This window comes from Lycorma delicatula, chromosome 7 (genome assembly GCF_047948215.1).
Source record: "Lycorma delicatula isolate Av1 chromosome 7, ASM4794821v1, whole genome shotgun sequence".
Lineage (NCBI taxonomy): Eukaryota > Metazoa > Arthropoda > Insecta > Hemiptera > Fulgoridae > Lycorma > Lycorma delicatula.
In genome coordinates, this window is record NC_134461.1 from 111,253,367 (window position 1) to 111,274,338 (window position 20,972).

At 29.3% G+C, this 20,972-nt stretch overlaps 1 protein-coding gene across 2 annotated transcripts in view; it reads left to right on the forward strand.

Annotated features, from left to right (window-relative positions):
- Nucleotides 1-347: 347 nt before the first annotated feature.
- Nucleotides 348-20,972, forward strand: part of LOC142327280 (epoxide hydrolase 4-like) — a 39,215-nt gene continuing 18,590 nt past the window's right edge. Inside the window, exons 1-3 of one of the 2 annotated variants that reach the window (XM_075370178.1) lie at nucleotides 348-792; nucleotides 12,119-12,243; nucleotides 13,727-14,002. In XM_075370178.1, coding sequence (XP_075226293.1) covers nucleotides 538-792; nucleotides 12,119-12,243; nucleotides 13,727-14,002 — 656 coding nt within the window. In that variant the 5' untranslated portion in view covers nucleotides 348-537. Of the gene's footprint in view, nucleotides 836-12,118; nucleotides 12,244-13,726; nucleotides 14,003-20,972 lie in introns of both variants that reach the window. The other variant, XM_075370179.1, reaches the window with a different exon arrangement.

The window sequence follows — 20,972 nt, forward strand, 5'->3', positions numbered from 1 at the left end:
TCATTATTATAATTACTTTAATGTCATTTTTTATTTGTAAGTGTACATATCAGCATGTTATTGTTAACTGACATTGACCCAGAAATGTAAGAACATTTAGCTAATTGGCAAATTAAATTAAAATACGTTGATATGTAAGCTGTTATCATGTTTTAATTTTGTACTGTTAATTTTGTCCTCTGAATGTTATAAGAGCCCATAATTCGTATTTTCTTAGTATATTTTTAAATTAATCATAAATTTTTTTTTTTAATATTACTTATACTATAATTGATTTCATACCACATTTTAGCGGTGTTTATTAGTTAATTATTTTTGTTTAGGTTATATATGCGAAACGATGAACGCAGAAAACAATTGAAAACATCACTTTACCAATATGGCGTGGGAGATCATGTGACAGTCAAATTAAAACTTTGAACAGCTGATAACGAGAGTGAGCAGTTTTGGAGCAGATAATGTCGTGACTATGTTGGGTTGAGGCATGTTTGGTCTGATTAATGAAATTTAGAAATCTTTTGATTTAGTTGTTTAATTATGGCGGTTATCGTTAATACTAGTATCAGCAGCAGCAGCAGCAGCAGCAGCAGTATTGGAAGTGGAATTGTTTCGATATCATATCCAGATTCTTTAAAAATACACGTGCTATCTTTCTTTTGGGGGTTGTGGAGTTTATTTAAAAAGTTGATAATGTATGGTTTGTTTAATAATGTTACGAAATCTAAGTGCGATAGTCCTCCTTCATGTTTGGTTGATACATCACTTGGACAACACAATTACGTTAAATTAAAGGTACTAAGCTGTGCCGAGTGTCGGCATGTTTCATTATGTTAAGGTGCTTATTTTTTTAAAATTAAAACTTCAGTTAGATTGTTACTTATTAAACACATTATTTATTTCTGAAAAAAATAAATAGCAAATTCGACGCAGTAGTGATAAAATATGTTTTTTATTTTTGTTTGCAAATTAAGTTTTTTAGAGATATCGCAGTACTAGTCAGGCAGAGATTTTATTGGAAAAAAATTAAAATGAACTGAAATTATATTAATATTTTGAAAAATAAGAAGCTGTCTTAGTTGGATGAAATTCTATTAGGTGTATTTTTTAGTTAAAACAGTCTTTTCTGCAGATTTTAATGTTTCTAAAACATTTATTTTCCTCCAACTGATCGGGATTGACAAGATACACATTGTTTTTACGTTAAGTAGTGAAAAAGTAATTTATTGACTTGTTAAATTTGAACAAAGTTAATCGTCTTTGAGATTTTCTTTATGTAATGAGGTATTTTATTTCTGATAACATGGTATTATAAGATAATAGTGGTAAATGTAAAATCCCCCCCTTTTAATCCCCCTTTTTTGTTGAATTAATTCACCTGAAAACCTTTGAAAAGCTTGTTCGTGGGGGTATGGAAATGAATTTTACCTTTCGAAAAATGCCATGCTTGTCTGAAGTATTCCATAGTAACTTTAGTTAAGAAATAATAAAATTCTGACCTAAACCCATCAAATCTGAATTAAATTATTTCTTTTAAATTTGACAAAACAGAGATGATAGTATATTATAAAATTTGTAAATCATTTTTATATAAATGAATATTAGTTTTGCTATTACAACAGAACAAACTCATTAAAATTTGGTCTTCTGAAGATGGTGTTATAAATTCGGATTTCATTCAATTTGAGATGTTTAGGGGTGGTGTAGGTAGCTGAGTTTTGAATGTTTTTATATGTATCATTTTAATTTTTGCCGTGAATTAAAAAAAAAAAAAAAAATATTTCAGTTAAGTGTACTGATCTTGTTAGTAATTGTCATTCTGTTGACACATATATTCCTATTTCATCTACATTCTTGGTAGTATACGTATATTTGCCACACCTTTCCTTGTAATTTTAGATGTTCTAGTGATAAAATATTATATTAAATAATTATTTTTTCTCTAAAACCCACATCATTTGTAGAGTGCTGAAGTAACAGTATTTTGAAGACTATATTACTCTTATTTCTCAACTGATTGACTTAATATATAATGTGTTCTATAGTTAAGATTTGCAGTAATTGTTTTTATGTTAGTGAGTAATTAATGATGTAACCTCAAAGAATAAATGTAGGAATATAACATGTAATATTTATAGCATATAAAAAATGCGAAGTCTGGGTTAGTATTTGAATCCTGAACCTTCTGGATAACAAAAAAAGATACTACACTCTACTCGGTTGTGGATACTTTTTACAAGTAGTATTTAAATAGGTTTTTTATATTAGGTTTTATAGTTGTATAATTTTGAAATTTTTGAAGGTTTTTTACAGTTTGTATATTATAGGATTCTCAAGTTTTTTTTTTTTTTTTACTAATTCTCCCTTTTGAAATTCCTATCGAGACTATATATACAAAACAAATACTTTATATATTAAACTTAACAAAATTAATAAGCATGGATTTAATTTTGTTATTTCATAATTTATTCAAATGTAGGATTTCTATGAAAGTCTGTATTGAAGGCACAGTGCAGTTCAGAAAAGTAAAAAACTTGGTTATTAATTTTTATGTTTATTTTTTCCAAATAAGCAGATTTCATTTGGCCAGCTAAGAACAAATACCAAAAATGAATATCTTATTTATATCGATTTAATGAACATTTGTATTTTGATGTGATTCATTTTTTGTTTCCTGGGAGAATATTTATTCTTATTGAGTAAACTGTGCTGGTTTTAATGTGATAGGGATGTGGTTGTAAAGGGTAAAGCTTCAATTGTAGTTCATTAGCTGGTTAATAGATCCAGGTGGCAGTTCCAACTGGTAATATTGCTGGGAGTTCTATTATCAGGTTGACTTGAAGTAAAATATTCAGATAACAGAACAATAGTGCAATCTCAGTTATTGTTACTATTGAAAATTCTGGTCTTGTGTTGAAAAATGTAATCTGATACATGCAAGCAATAAACATTATGATGATTCATTAACTGAATTAGTAAATTATTGTTTCTAAGTTAGATTCTTTTAATTTACTCAAGTATAGGAAGTTTGAATTTTAAATATTACCATATGTGAACTTTATGCATCATTAATTATGGATGTTTGTCCTCTAAAAATGCTTACATTGTAGTCTTGATTCGTGTTTAAAATACAAGTGATGGGAAATTTGTTAAAATCACCTATATAATATAGCAAAACATCAGGTAAAAAAATTGCTTAGCTACAAGAATTAAATAAAAAAACTTTATCCATAAGGTTAAAGCCACGATGCTATCACTGAACAGGTCAGCATGCAGTAATGCAGTGTCATATCATGTTCATTTTTCCATAATTTATTTAGTATCTAATTGATAACCTTTTGTAGTATAATTACATTACATTGATCATTCTCATTGATTAATGTTTTAATAGTAATAATTTTATTTACTGAATCATTCTAATTATATATTCATATTAATGTTTAAAAATCGTAATTTTCTGCAAATTATAAAGGTCCACTAAACAACAAATGTTTACATCAAACAATAACGTAGTAAGAATATGTATTTAGTGGCACTAAATTTCAGCTAAATAGCAATGTAAATAATATTTTTGTATTCTCGTTCTGTCTGCCTTTACGTTTGTTGCAAATATAAGCACTTAGTAGTTAGAAAAAATAAAATAAATCTTAGTTTTTTAAAACATTTTGAAGTAACAAAAAATGATTGGGTTCAATTAACCACTGTATCAGGAGTAGTTGACTGTCATTTTCATTTTTCATCTATCCTATTCTAGGGGCAGCTGGTAACCACCTAATGGACGTTGCTTTGACTGGTCCTAAGTGATGCGGCGGTGACTAACCACCCGCCCTTTATCATTTCCTTCCTTCGGACGTCCTGAAGCAACATGACCTCCACTTCTGGATGCCGTGAGCTCCTCCCCAGTGAAGCTACTCTTCCTGACCCAATACCTAGTTGGAGTCCAGATATGCATCCCTTGCGTATCCCCCTGACCTTTGTGCACCCGCCTCTCAAACCTCAAGGGTCCTTAATGCATCATTAAAGCATCCCGACCTAGCCACGCTTCTGTGTGACCTAGCCATGATGTCTCAACAGAAAGGCTGCCTCCCTGGCCCTACATGGTTCTGCGTTTCATCCCCCTGGTGATCTCATTTTTTTCCCTTGATTTTTTTTCTGTACCTCCACCAGCTCTCTCGTCGGTGCACATCATGAGTTCTAGACCCAGTTTCTGTTTGAGGTTTAATTTTTCTTATTTCGAGGTTTGATCTCGCCTTCAGTTACCCTTCCTGTAGTACATTTCAGCTATACTGGATCACAACTTGTAGTAGAGTATATCTACTTAATCTCGTATTGGTATATCTGTCCGTAAGTCATACAATTTTAAAACATAAAAGAAACACATAAATGACACAAAATAACAAGAGAAAATATATACAATATAGTACCTTGATCTTTGTTGACATAAGTCTATTCAAGACTATATCTTTACAGGTACATTTACGTTGCATTATGTCTGCAGTTATGTCAGGCCTGGAAAGCTGGTAGTGGTGATTGCAGTTGCTAATTTATGAACACTCCCAGACCAGCAGTAGCTAGAAAACTGGTTGAAAAAACAATAAGTAAGAGATTATAATAATGTACTTTTTAAAATGTTTTGTCACCCCTGCATCTTCATGTGTCATCTTCAGTAACTTTTGGTGCTGTTTCTATCCTGGTATTGGCTAATTTATTGCCAGTGGTTTTTCAAGATAGGCTGGTAGAAACATATTCAGAATGTGGTTGAATTTTTGTTCATCTTATTAGTATTAATATTCTAACCATGTATAGAAACAATCATATCTGAACATGCTCAAAGATTATGAAATATATAAATACAAAATTATATAATAATTGTCTAGGTTCAGTTCAAATTCAATACATTTATTAACATATTCAAAATATACGTCAGGATTACTAAAATAAAAACCTGCCAACAACATCAGCTGATTTCTGGGTGGGAACAGTAGGACCAATCATGATGATAAAAATATTTATTATATTAAATTTGGTTTGAAATAACGACTGTTATGGACAAAAATTAATTGATTTTTTTTGTATAAAGTGAATTGTGGTTTGTTTACTGACTAACATCCAGCAATTTCTGAAGTGACATTATATGACAAAATTTGTTGAACTATAACTTTTAAAAACAAAAATTATAAATTGGTTAAACGTAATATTTATGAAGTAAAATTCTTCTGTAGTTTTTCATGATGAGGGATCAATAGCAATATGTTGCAAGAATTGTTATTGGTATTCTCTTATAATTATTTTACAGTAATGCACAGTATTTATAAGATATGAACAAAATAACTAAAATAGAATTTCATACAAATAAAAAAATTATAATATCAATTTATTTGGTGTATGTGAACACGAGAATCAAGAATTACATTTTATGAAAGAATTTAGTATGACAAAAAACTACAATTTTGTAAAAATTCCAATAAATTTTTTTGCCTATGCATTTAAAGACAAGATTGAAGGAATTTGGGGTTATGTAATTAATAGAGAATTTTAGAAGTTGAGCCTGTAAATTTCTTTATTCATTCTGAGTTATCATATTTTCTTCAGTCATTTCGTGTCTAGTAATATAAATTTATTATGCAATAATTCGATTGTGTTCTAATAGTAATAAACATAATTTTTAACCTTCTTATCATTTACTTATTCTATACCATTGTTGCTGTTACGGTATAGCGGATGGCGTATTGCTGTGCACGTAGGCTGACGGATGCCTTACCGCGCTATTAACTATCCTGAACAATTCTGACAATGGTACTGCATACTATGTTTGTATACGGAGCTATACGAGATGTTTTCGTAAAGGAATGATTAGTGTTCCACCCGTTGTATCAATCTATCTCTTTCGCAGTGTGCACAGTTATACGCCGCCCCGCTATAACTGGGTACTACGCAGGCTTATCATTTTGTTGAGTTATAATTATTAATAACAAATGTCAACAATCAATTTTTGTAGTTCAGAACACGGCACAAAATTTGATGTGGATTGTTTATGCAAATCAACTTTGTTTTAATATAAGTGGGAAAATTTTGTTGATTTAATAAAATAATAACATAAACTCACAAATATTGTGTAAAAAAAGAAAATTTACCTTTCATACATAGGATATTATTACGGACTTTATTTTTGTAGATCAGGCTCACACAACGTGACCGAACCATGATAATATGCGACCAAAAAAAATTTTTTTTATTTCTATATAAGTTGAAAATTTTTTCATGTAATAAAATGATGTCACACTTGCTTATGTCAAATTAAAAATCTGATACATTTTACATAAAAGGTTAAAAGGACACATTTATAAATAATTAAAAATTAATACATTTGAAAGATTTTTATAGATTCGTTTCTAGACCACATCATCGAACCACGATGTGCGACTTTTATAATAATGGCTTATATTTTATTGTACGTTCAAAAATCTTGCCATTTTATAATCTGTTTGAAAAGAATTGTCGGTTAAAGTCACATACTTATTAATCTCCTTTTAACGCCTCAAATTGTAAAACGTACTCTTCATTGTAACAGTGAACTGTTTTATTACATTGTGCGAATATTACATAAGAAATCTTTCTCATATTAAAATGTGTTTTAACTCTATTATTTTCATTATTACACGATTACGTTTCCAATTGTAAAGTTATTAAAATTGTGAATACGATATTTATCCATTTATCCTAATTTTAAACAAATTACATTTGCAATTAAAAATGTATTATTATTTGATAATTAATTTTATTTTTATAACAGAAGTAGGGTTTTCTAAATAATAAGAGACAAACGGTATAAAAAAATTCCTTTCAACACACCGGAAGGCGGAGGCAGATTTCATCGGTGCTAAGTTGGGTATAACAAAGATTTCCACTTTAAAATTAATAAAAACTTCAAATTTATCCAATACGACAATGGTTGCACGTGAAAAAAGTTTCACATGTTTAGCATACGACAAGCCCGATCTAATTACAATTCCAGCAACATTTTGGTCATACCAAAAATTGTTTCGGACAAAAGTTTTAGGTAATGTTTAGAGGACTAATGACCACTTTAAACTGACTCGATACTGTGCCTATTAAGGGAGGTATGATTTTTTTTGTCTTCGAAACCCAATTTTATCCACCTCCTGGGCCAATGCTTGGTGATATCAAAAAACTTTACGTAGATAAGTTTTAGGCTCTTATCCAAAGAATAGTAGGATCTTTAAACGAATTTTATAGCGATATTTTGTTTTTTCGAAAAAGTCCCTCCAATTCCATCCCCACGCTCTGATTTTGCTAATTAACGAACTAGACTGAGATTTTAGGTCGTTATATTTTATGTATAAATTTGAATGTGATTGGCGAAAAATTTCGGCAATTACATGTCCACAAGAAAATGAAATATAGATATATATATATAAACTTTTGAACTGACGTTGGTTTTGGGATCTGGGTGAAACTCGAAGATATGTCGTAATTTTCCGGATGTCGAATCATGGTACCCATTACAATAGGTAGCTTTCTTATGAAATCTACCTAATTAATAGACATGTTTATTTTTATAGCTCAAAAATAAACATGGAGTTTAATATAATGAAATAATAACAGTAATTACAAATCGATAAATTAATTTAGAATTTAATTACTGTGCATCTTTTTGTAAAAAAAAAAACAGGTAAATTTCGTCATTCCTAAAATTGTTACATACGAAGGTTTTAAAAGTTTTCCGGTAACTTAAGTAGAATTTTTTGAAACGTGTTTACTTGAAAATAAAATAAAAATTAATCTATTTGTTGCTTAAAGGCAAATAATAAGAAAAGTCGTGTTATGGCAACAGTTTAAATTCGTGATTCTTTTGCACATTAACGTTTTTTTTTTTACTTCCTTGGACGAAGTAAGGGAAGTGAGATCGTGAAATTTTCAGTTTTCAGAATTCAATGGAAATATTCCATTTCGAACATCCCCGAATCCATTTTGACTAGTTTTGGTCTGACGTTTGTATCTCGCGTAACTCAAAAACGATTAGCCGTAGAATGTTGAAATTTTGAATTTGTTGTAACATCTAGTTGTGCACCTCCCCCTTTTGATTGCAATCGACTGGACCAAAAGTGTCCAAAAAAACCAAAATCCAAAAAAATCTTGATTTTGGACTTTTTCTTAACTGCAGTAATCAGCCCTCATGAGAGCTTTTTAACGATATATCATACGTGGTACTTATTTTCATTGGTTCCAGAGTTATAGCCAAATAAAATTTTAATTAATGAAATATTTGGATCGTACAAGGGGAAGGCAAATCGGTTTGAATCAGACTTCATTAACTTTTAAATATATTGATTTATTAATAATTATTAATCTCTGATTGTAAAAAAAAATGTGTATGTATAATTTAATAGGCGTACAAGGAAGTCACGTGTTGTCCACGTCAGATTTTTTTATTTTTATGATTAAATGCATTTATCGTTAAGTTATTTACTTTTGTTTAATATTTTGAATTTCAATAAACAACTTCTTTTTATTAAAATTGTCAAGGTTGTTATAAAGAAGACATATACAAAATATAAGGAGATAAATAATTGAAGATATAAACAAATTTCAATAAATGTTAGCCTGATTTTAACCCATTTTATAATTATTTATCAGTATCATTCTCACGTAAGTTTATCACAATGTACAAAAATTTTGGTTCCTTGAATCCTATTTTTAGTTTCTCAGTTATAGTTCTAGGGTATTTTATTAAATCTATACTTATCAGTTTTTATAGAATATTTTAATGTACAAATTAAAAGAAGGACCTGGCACTTCATTCACTCTGCAATTTGACAAACCTTCAAAAATCGTTTGTACCGTTATAATATGCGGCTTCTGTCTTTTCTTGTGCTACAGTCAACACTTCATGAGTGTAGTACATTATTTATTCCAGAAAATTTGCTTAAAATAGTTCTGTAAAGAATACATTTTTTTCTTAAGTTGACATCATAGATACTGTTGCAGACATTTTTGTTAAAATTAAAACACAAATGCAAAGAACAATGGATTGATATAAATCTAAAAAATATTAGTGTAATTTGAAAAAGTATTGTATGTGCTTAATGTGTTAATGACAGTGGTATAGTAATGATTTATTTTAAATTAATTTATCAAACCTGATCAAATAATAAACAATTTATTTAAAATACCAATGTTAACCATTTCTTATATTTTTGTGTTACTTTTGTTTTTGACAGTAAAAGCAGTGACTTACACGTCATATGGAAAAACATTAATGAAATTGTGTTTATTTTAATTTGTCTAATTATAACTATAACAAAGTTAAATTATACTATAACAAAGTTATTATTACTATAAAAAATTATATTATTTCTCATTATTAGCATATAATGAGAAAGCATATAATGAACAGAGTATTATTAGTTGTTTTGTGAAGTACATGATATAAAATATGAGACTTGAACTTGTCTTTTCAATAAATATAAGTGGTTGGTACTAGATATTGTTTGTTTTTATAGAGTGATCAGATGGTTTGTTCTTCAAGCTGTAAATGGATCTACAACTCAATTAAAAATTATACTGCTATACATAGGTAAGTCGTCCTCTCAAAAAAAACCCTAGTTTGACACAAATTTTAGGTAAAATTATAGATTTGTGTATTTCAATATACAGGATGTTCTCTGTGCCCTATATTTTCGTGGTTAGGTCCCACCTCATGTCAGAATGTTGATAACAAACTTTTATAAAAAACTTGTAAAACCAAACAAAAACCTTCCTTGTTTGTTTAATATAGTTATTAAGTCATCGACTATGTCCCAACCAAGTCTCAGAATATCATGAAAAGTGTTTTATATTTATTATAAGTGAAAAAATCTTATAAAAAAAATTACAAGCCATCATAAATTTAATGTCCAAAATTTTAATTTGTCAATTTACATTACATTTACAAAAGTTTTTTAATTTTGAAAAGTTACAGAGTAAATATGTTAACCTCATATTTTTCTGTTAAAAATTAAAACACTTTTTATGTTTATGTTTATGTAGTACTACTTCCATGATTGTATGTAAAATATTGTAATTATCAGTTTTATAATTAACTATCAGTTTTTAAAGATTGGATCAACACCAGCTGATAGAACCGTGATATATGATTTTTATAATCAGTCTTATTACATTTTAAAATAAATGCAAAAATTTTCCTAATTTAGTTAAAAGTGTGCACATGTACTTTGTAAAAAATTAAAATATCTTATGTTTAATAATCTGAGGATTTACACACACTGTTGATTATTGCATAATCAACATTATGTATTGATTAAGACCTTGTGTTCTTAAGGTCTACATCATTAACTGATTATTGTTAAAGTTTCAAAAAGTGCTCAAGAAATATTTAAATAAAATATTTGAATTCAATAGCTTTTCTATACTAATTGATTACTACCATGATTTTATCCCTGATTTTCTTGAATTAGTTGCGTTTATGTATGTGTCAAATCCATGATTGCCGCTTTATTAATATCCGATGTACTTTATGTATCAATAGAATAAACTCATTTTGTATAAAAAATTGCATATCCAAACTTGTTACTTTTATGAACAGACATTGGTTATTGAAGTTAGGTAGATGATGTATGTCTGATTTTAAAATCTGAAATCAAGTGCACTATACTGTTAATTGTAAGAATCCTAATAATTTAATAAAAAAGCAAGGTGCTCGCACTAATTTTTTGTAAATTAAAATTTGTTATCTTTCACTTACTGAATGTTTTATGTTCTGACCATATATTTTAGTAGGTGTCATTCCTACTGTCACCAAACCTTGATATGTGTGTGAATTTTATAACAATCTATTGTATTTTAATATTACGGCAAAGTCTTATTCAGTTAAAATTCTTTATCTTTAAATTCTTTATCTTTCATATACAGAGTGTTTATATACGAATATTTACAACTGATTTTTATATTGTAGCTTGATTTGCAACCAAATAATGCTTTATTTATTTATTTTTTGTTAAATAAAATCTTATACTTTTATTCAAAATGTGATGTTCCCAATACATACAAAGACTGTAGACTTCATATCTTATGATTATATCATATGTATAGATAAACTTATAAACTTTTTTGAACAGAAGTTTAGATTCTGAGTGGACTTTAATTAAATTTTTTTTGTTTTACGTCAACTATAAAAATTTTGGCATATAGTTTAAAGTATAACATTTCCTGGTACTTACGTATTAACGCCACCTCAGCTATAGCTTTATTTAAAAACAAAGTAGTCAATCGGATTTCGGTGGAAAATGGGTCGATATAGAGTTTAACATAAATAAATATTTATTTTATAAATATAATTTAACCAAACTTAATCTACGCTCACTAACCTTGACTAATTAACACTGTAATTTTTTGAGTATTTTTAATAAATTCAGTAATTACAATTATTATTTAAATAATCAAATTGCAATAATTACTGAATTTATTAAATAAATACTTAAAAAATTACAGTGTTAATTAGTCAAGGTTAGCGAGCGTAGGTTAGGTTTGGTTAAATTATATTTATAAAATAAATATTTATTTATGTTAAACTCTATATCGGCCCATTTTCCACCGAAATCTGATTGACTACTTTGTTTTTAAATAAAGCTGTAGCTGCGAGGGCGTTAATACATAAGTACCCATATCCTTATGTATTTTATGTGCTAATATTCATATTCTTTTCAATTGTAATCTGTTTACAAATGAACTGTAAATTTTTGTAAATTGGACCCTTACAGTCCTTACCTTGTGACCAAACCTTGATGAGCAACTTACCCCTTTTTTTTTTCACTATCTCATGTAATCTTATAAATAACTTGTTTAAAGAGAAATTGTAGGCTCAGCTTTGATACAATACTGTGTCAACTTTACATTTATATTATTTTATGTAAAATACAACATTTTGCTAACTAATATCATTTTTAGTAAATATTTATTAACTGTTGGTTACTATTTAATATTAATTTCCTCCCAGTTAGTTTTATTTTGTCATTAGGTTAAAAATACCCACTGATTCTACAGTCTAGATTATGCATTGTAGTATATAACAGTATAATTTGTAAATTTTGCTTTATTATAGGGAGTAAAACTACATTATGTTGAAGCAGGAAACAAAGACAAGCCTGTACTTTTGTTGTTACATGGATTTCCTGATTGTTGGATTAGTTGGAGATATCAGATACCTGCTCTAGCTTTACATTATAGGTTTGTTCTATGATTTTAAAACTGTTTAAAATATAAATGTTAAACAGATATGGTTTTTTACTTTGTAAATACTTTCTTGACCTTATGTTAAATGATGTCGTCCTTCCATGTTATATTACTGAAATCCTTTAGTGGAAAAGGATTCTGTAGATAATCTTTACCTTAAGAAAGATTGATACTGATATTTGATTGATTGACCATGATATTTCAGTTTTTCAAAACAGAGCATTTTTTTGAGTTCATTACCCTGAGACAAAAAGGTTAGGCTGTAAAAAATATTAAAAGGTTAGGCTTGGTAAACATATTTTCTGTTGGAATTCAAATCATTTAAGATTTGAAAGAATCTGTCCTTTGGTTAAGTGGCATTAACCTGATTTTTCTGATCTTATTAGACTGATGCTGATACTTAGTAATGTTGCATAGCTGTAGTGCCAGTTAAAAACACTAAAGAAAACTCTTAGAGAATTTTGGATTTTTCATATTTTAATGTTATACATTTTAAAAATATGTTGTGGGTGAAAAGAATGTAAAGTTCAGTGTTTTACTGACAAATATATTGTGGGAAACTCTGCCTAAAACTACACATAAAAGCTGTAGAAGGTTTTCTGTAAAATATTGGGTTGAACTGTTTCATGTACCTGATTTAAAAGAATGTATCTCAAATTTGGTATTAGTATTGAAATATATATATATTTTGCTATGATCATAGTAATTTTTCTGTTGGAATACAATTGCCCATCTTTCTTAGCTTCATCATAATAAAATTACATGTCGACATGTTACAGATATATTCCATTTTCAAAATTCACTGTACTAAAGAATTAATATAACCTAGTAAATAGCCCACTACTACAGTAACCATTACTACTATACATATTTGTAGTAATAGGATACAGCAAGTTTTGAAAATTGAATATATCTGAAATGCTTCAACATGTGATTTAATTATGATGAAGCCAAAAAGGTGGATAATTGTACTCAATAAAAAAAATGTATCCAAAGTAGAGAAAACACCAAAAAAGACCAGTTTTTATTATAAAAATATAAGAACCTGCACAGAAAAGTTGGAGTTACGGTTAAGATGAAAACAATATGAACATAATAAAACAAAAGCCATGCATTGAAAATGTTTGTGTAGATTGTATAATAATGGCTAAAGATAAAATTAAATAAATACACCTTATATTTATCATTGTTCAAATTTAATAAATGGTAGATAAATTTTTTCAAATAGGAGAAATTCATTATCAAAGTTTAAAAAAAAAAACATTAGAAAAATTTAATTTAATTTTATGATGTATAAAATCCTTTAGAAACCTTTTTGAATGAATTTTAACTTGCACTTAAAAAGCTTGAATATCTAATGTCTTTTAATTACTTTTTTAAATATTTATTGGCAACATCTTTTATGTTCATTTGTTTGAATATCAAACCCTACAATTTTTAAATAATGCATTCTAAAATTTACATTGATTTTTTTCAGAGTGATAGCATTGGATTTGAAAGGATTTGGTGATTCAGATAAACCAGAATCAAGGAAATGTTATAGATTAGACATATTAATGAGTGAAATTGCAGAACTGATTTCTTCATTAGGAGTTAGTAATGTTAGTATCATTGGCCATGATCTTGGTGCCTTACTTGGATGGTTTATGGTACATCTTTATCAAGATTTGGTAAACAAATTTGTTGCTATTTCTTGTCCTCATCCAAATATTTACTGGAGTTCTCTTCCAAACACCAGCAGCTTTAATACAAGGTTTGTGTAATTTTACCTTTTGTTTAAGAATTATTCTTAAGTTACTTTGTCTCTAAAATTTAGATTTGTTCTTCATAGAGCGAAATCAGAGACATTTTACTTGATGTTATAAGGGCGATATGGTTAGAACTCTACACCACTCTGCTTTCTAGCTATCATGAATAACATAGTACAAAATAAATCCAAATGGATCAAAAAATTGTTTATTGGATTACATGCTTTTACCATTTTGACCTGGATTTGTAAGCTAATATTCTGCCATTAATTTTTCATGATCTGCCCAGCTTAAAGTGGGTTTATTCTCATTTTCTGATTGAAGTAGGATATACTAGGTGATCATTTGAAACGTTAACACATTCGTTATTTTGGGTTGACAACCCAAAAAAAATAATGAATTTTGATGAAAAGAAAATTTAAATCTGTCCACCACTTTGCTCATCCCTTTGCTCATCTGTCACCTCTTTGCAAAAATAATGTAATATAATTTCTTAAACCATTTAAAATAATCAGATCTGTGGATTACAACTGAAAATTATTTTTAAAATTATCACCACAAAATTTCACTTTAAAATTTTTTCTAAGTTTTTCAAGGATTGAAAACTTATTAATTTTTTTGAATGAGACAATATAGCTTTTGACACCTCTTTGGAAGGCCCTATGAATGACAAGTAATTTGATATAAAAAAAATAAAAATTGGTTCACTGATATTAAAGTTATGACTGAAAATGTGGCTTTTTAGATTATTTTTTGGGTTATGTTGGGGTTTTGACCTGGCCGCCCTCCATTTTGCTTGATTCTTTGCCATCCGTTTTATTTTATAGTAACTTCCTAACCTTTTTATATTGTCTATCATTTTCATTCGTCTCTGACGTTTTGCTTTCCTACCTGTTACAAATCCTTCCAATGTCGTCACAACAGGCAGTCACGTCTCAGCCAGCGTCCCAGCCTACTGCATTTTCTTCTTTTTATTATTTCAATAATCGCCCTGTCTTCTACTCTACGAAGCACCTCCTCATTCTGAACTCTCTCTGTCCAGCTGATTTTTCCCATCCCCCTCCAAACCCACATTTCAAAGGCCTCCAATCTTCTCTCCTCTCCCTTTCTAATAGTTCATGTCTCTGCCCCATCAAGGGCCACACTCCACACAAAACATTTTGCAAGTTTTTTCCTTAGTCGCAGATCTAGTTTGCTACATAGCACTCCTCATTTTGCTGAATGCTTCCTTTGCTCTAGCAATTCATACTGTAACTTCCTGATCGCATTTCATATCTTCCTTAATGATGCACCCCAGGTATTTGAAGGATGCCACTTACTCAACTTTATTTCCCCCGATCCTAATCGTTGCCCTTTTGGTTTATTTGCTAATTATCATGCTTTTTGTCTTCTTTGTATTTATTTTCATCCCATACTCCTCGCAGGTTTGATTTATTCTTCTCAACATTTCATTCATCATATATTCACTCCCTGCCAACACTGCCATGTCATCAGTGAACCTAATGCACTATCCTCCTTCCTCCAATATTTACACCCTTATTACCAATTACGCTCTTTTCAATTAGTTGTAATCTCCCTCTAAGTGGATTTGTTACATAACTACTGATACAGGAGCGATGTAAATACTCAGGTTTTCAGTGTTGGAAACACGCAGCATCCTGAAAAAATAAATGTGTGAGCCAGGATTTATGGTGATAACATAAATGGTTCATTATTTATCGATAGGAATTTGACAGGTGAAAAGTATATGCAGTTGCTAGATGAAGTTATTCACCCGTTAATAGTCATGCCTTAGAAAACCACAAAGATGACAATGGAAACATGGTGCTTGACAACGACATGCTTCATTTTCAGCAAGATGGAGCACCTTCTCAGTATTCACTTCCAGTTCAACAGTGGTTAGGCCGAATGTTTTCTGGGCATCAGATAGGTAGAAGAGAAACAGTTGACTGGCTGGCAAAATCTGCTGATCTTTCACCACTAGACTTTTTTTGTGGGGTCATTTAAAATCAATAATTTATAAAGAAATTTCTGCCAACATACAACAGTTTAAAAATAAAATTGTAAGACCACTTAAGGATGTAATTAAAGAAACTTTAATAAAAGTAAGATGTAAATTTCAAAAAAGATTTTATTATTGTTTATAAGAAAATGGGAATCATTTTGAAGAAATGATTTAAAAGCTGATACTTTTATTTTACTGAGATAAAAAAAATGTGTTTCATTTATTATTTCTTAAGGACTGCTATTTTTAAAAAAACCTTAATAATAAAATTATTCAATGAATGATTTAAGCTTTATTTTTTGATTAAAAATTATTCATTTATGAATTAGTTTTTATTTAATTATTTAATCATTAACTTTATCTGTTAATAAATTTTTCAACACGTTACCAGCAAAGAAGTAGGTACCTTATTGGTTTTTTGTACATTTAGCTGATGTTATACTGCTGTCTTTATTGAAACAGTTTTTCATTACTGGAGAAACTTAAAACACATACTTTTTAAGAAGAATGAACGATTTCAGACCTAATTCTTTGGGTCAGTAACACTGTATCTCAACATAACCTAAAAAAAATCCTAACATAATCTAAAATAAAACACATTTTTAATCACAACTTCAATACCAGTAAACCAATTTTTATTTTATTTGTACCAAATTACTTGTCATTCAAAGAACCTTCCAGCAAGGTGTAACAAGCTACATCATCTCATTTAAAAAAAATTTCAACCTTGGAATATTTAGAAAAAATTTAGGGGTAAAATTTTGTGTTGTAATTTTAAAAATAATTTTCACAGTTTTAATCCACAGATTATGATTATTTCAAATGGTTTAAGAAGTTATTTTATTGTTATTTTCGTTGGACTGAAATTTAAAAAAAGTACTTCCTCAAATTGTTTTTTGCACTTAGCGAGTGAAGAGGTAGGTGGATTTTAATTTTCTTTTCATCAAAATTCACCATTTTTTTCAGGTCGTCAATTAATGTAATTAAATGTTGCCATTACCATTTAAGATTTTTGAGTTGGAGTAGGTGTAGCAGAGAGGGTGGGTTCCTACCCTTTGAAAATTATTTTACAAAAGTCCCCCCACCACGAATTATGGTATACATGCCTGCAAACATAAATATGATGGGACTGATAGCTGTTGAATAATTATATGGTAACTCTTCAAATGAATCACCCGATATAATATTGTGTAAACTGAAAAATCTATATAAAGCAGCATTATTTGTGTTCTAAAATTATGAAAGTATATATTTTTTTTGTTATGTTGATGGATTAGTTGTTTAAAAAGGTAATCATTCTTTGATAATACTACATTAATAAATGTGTACTCTTTTTTTTAAGATTCCTTCCCTTGCAAATGATGACTAATTGAACGGAAACAGCCATCTAGAAAGTGGCAGATTTCAGAAATAATTCAATGAATTTGGAAGAAGTTGGTAACATATGTGTTGCTTCTTTAATATTCATCCTTTCAAGAACATTTAATGGAAGCTGAATGAATTAGGAAAAGTTCCAGTTAAAAATATATTTAATAGATATTATTAATTTATGATCATCAGAAAAACTGGATGATTCCAAGTTACATTTGCCTAATGATAATGAAATTTTGTCTTGCAAAAAAAATACCAAGTATAAAAGGGATTTGAACAGAGAACTTTTCAAATGGAAGGCAGAGCGCTACTATTCCACCAAGGGGTAGTGACCTCTCATTATATTTTTGTCATACAGGAGTTTTTCCAGTTTTGTTAACCTTTACTTGTCTTTAGTCAAAGGTTACTTGACAACATGAAATTTTTGCTTCAGTCAAGTTGAAGTTTTCTTGACGATGGATTTAATAGCTGAGTCTGATACCATCTGGAACTTGCCCACAATTGTACTCTATACTGTTCTTTACATGTTGTAGTTTATTTTAATTTGTTAGTAAGATATTTGTTTTTCTTATGGTGTATAAACAATCTATGGTTAGGAAGATTTTTGTTCTTGATGATACTGCCACATAAGCTTGAAGCTGGTGCATGGGATATGGAAATGGAATTTTGTATTATATGAAAATTTCCATGCCTGACCAGGATTTGAACCCAGGACCTCCAATGAAAAACCAAGACGCTACCACTTGTGCCACAGAGGCCAGCAAAGATTAGATTTTAGTCTTTCTTGCCACTATTTTATTTATTGCAATTAAAAAAAGCATCATGGCATGATTATCATATTACAGTGAAACCAACGGGATCAAACCAACTTTCAGAACGGAAACCAACGGGATCAAACTTTTTTTCAATTTTGGACAGGTTTCAGTTTTATCCAGTAACTAGCAGACCCGGCAATGCTTCGCTATTGCTAGCTTTGAGTGTATACATATATATATATATATATATATATATATATATATATATATTAAATGAACACAATTGAAAATTTGATAAAACATTAAAAAATGAACATTATGGAACACCACAAAATTTAACCTTTCACTTTATCTCTTTTTCCCCTTTGTCCCTATTTCCCTTTTTTCCTATTTCCTTTTTTCCTTCTTCACTTTTCTCCTATTTACCTTTTCCTCTTTTACCTATTTCCCTTTTTCCCTTCTTCACTTTTCCCCTTTTTACCTTTTTCCCTATTTCCCTTTTCTGATTTTTCCCTTTTCCTGGCATGTAAATTGGTCTAGCAGTTTTTAGTTTATAGCAGACATACATAAGAACATTACCTTTTATATGTATAGAAGAAGAAAGTCTGTTTGTATATTTGTTTTGTAAATATTTAGACACCGGCATCACCTAGCGGTTATAGTTTTTTGCAAAAATTTGTCTTTTCACATAACTAATGTATATAATGAATATGAACCAAATCGGAGCATAAATACAATTTTTCCAAATATCTCAACCCCAGCGCCATCTAGCGGGTCCATTTATTGCAGAGGCATTTCTTTCCATGCAAGTAACATATATTCTGAATATGAGCCAAATCAGACCATAAATACAATTTTTTGAAATATATCGATCCCAGCGGGTCCAAACTAATTCAGAAACCTTCACAGGCGTGCCCACAACAACTCACCAAAGTTACATCGCAATCGGATGAACGGTTTAGGAAGGCATAAGAGACATACAGACAGACAAAAATTCATTTATATATATATATATATAGATGATGAACATAATGTGTACTATTTGTGCTAAGTAATGTGTCATGTTAAGAATACATGGCAACTTAGAATGCTGTAATCTACTGCAATATTGCAGTACGTAATTTATTAAAATAATTCAATTCGTAGGCTTACCAGATACTTTTAATACACAATTAACGTTATAAAAACACAATTTTTAAAAAATACGGTACGTATGATTAAGTTTAATTTTTATAACGATTATTTTTGTGATTGCAACATGTCAACCAATTATATCTGTTTTGTCTTTTCTTTAACAGCATGCTGTTCTAAAGAAATAGGCGCTTTATATAAATACCCCAAAAATTCAATTTTTCATTGCGTTTTTTCTTGCGGTGAACTTCTGTAAGTCACTTAAGACTTTGGAGTGCGTCGAAGTTCGAGTTTATTTTGATGGGATCTTTAATGTCACTTGTTCAATTACCACATTTGATACGGTCTTCTTCATCTTCGCGAGTTTGCAGTTCAGTGTCATCATTATCCTCCCATGGAACTGACAAAAATACCTCAGTTATATTGTTAGGCTAATACTGGTAGCCAAATTACTGTCAGAGTTTACATATGTCTCAGCATTTATTTTTTGATTTATTAGTACTGCACAGATCTTTTAAAATTTCCATATTTTCCTTTGCTTCCTATTTTCTTATCACTTTCCTATGCAACAACTGTAATCTTACTACAGTTATTACATCAGGAAGCGATAAGAATAGCCTTTTTAAAATATTTTCATACAGTTTCCTCTTTTATATTCTTTACTGCCATATGAATTCAGTAGACAGCGACAAGTACTGAATGAAATTGATTTTGAAAGTTCATTAGCACTCTTCACACCATTATTGTAATAATTGATTACAACACCATTCTTTTGTAGAGGATTTTTATGGTGTAAATAACACCCTGATCCGATGGTTGTGTGATGCTTGTAGTGTTAGGTGGAAACCAGACTAACTTAACATTAGATAAGTTGATATAAGGATGACAAGTTGCATTATCAAGAAGCAACAGAACACATTGGTTTTGAATTTTATTTTAGAATTAATATTTTTCAATCTCTCCTCCATTATAGAACTCATCTAAGCTTTTTTGTTAGGTCACCAAATCATGGATTTTATTAACATTAATGTGAGAAAAACACCATGGTCTTGTGGATTTACTGATGACTAGTGGTTTTAGAAGTTTCCTGACCATGTTTGTGCTAAGAAGGTGTTCTTTTGATGTCTTTCCACAGACATGTTTTTTTTTCCTTTTAACTCTAGCTTTTTAGTCGGCAAGGTTATAAAAAAATATTCCTGTTTTATCACAGTTAAAAATGTCATTTTGATCATAGCCAGCCAGAGTAATAGAAAGTTTTGTCTTCCCTGTTCCTTAACTACAGATTTATCGACATCAATTGCTTCTCCACAAACTTCATTCCAAATGATATTGTCTGTTTTTAAAACTTTCAAGTCATTAGAAGCTTTAAAATACATGTTTAATTGTTTAGCTAACAGTAAAGCTTGGCTTTGTAAAATAGGCCAGAAATTGGCAAATGTTTAGATCTACTGCTAACAAACCATTCCCACAGTTCGTTTATTTCTTCACATCCAGTAGTTTTCTGCTGTTTTTTCATATTCACATTTTATTTTAACCACTCATCCATAATTTTTTCCATATGTTTTAAAATGTTGTAGATCTGACTTTTTTCACACTTAACTGATGTACAGTCAATTTATGTTTGTTATTTTTTTCAATAACTTTAACTTTTTCGTTTAGTGTTAAAGCAATGTTTTTACATGACATTTTGGTGGATTTTGAAACAAAAACAAA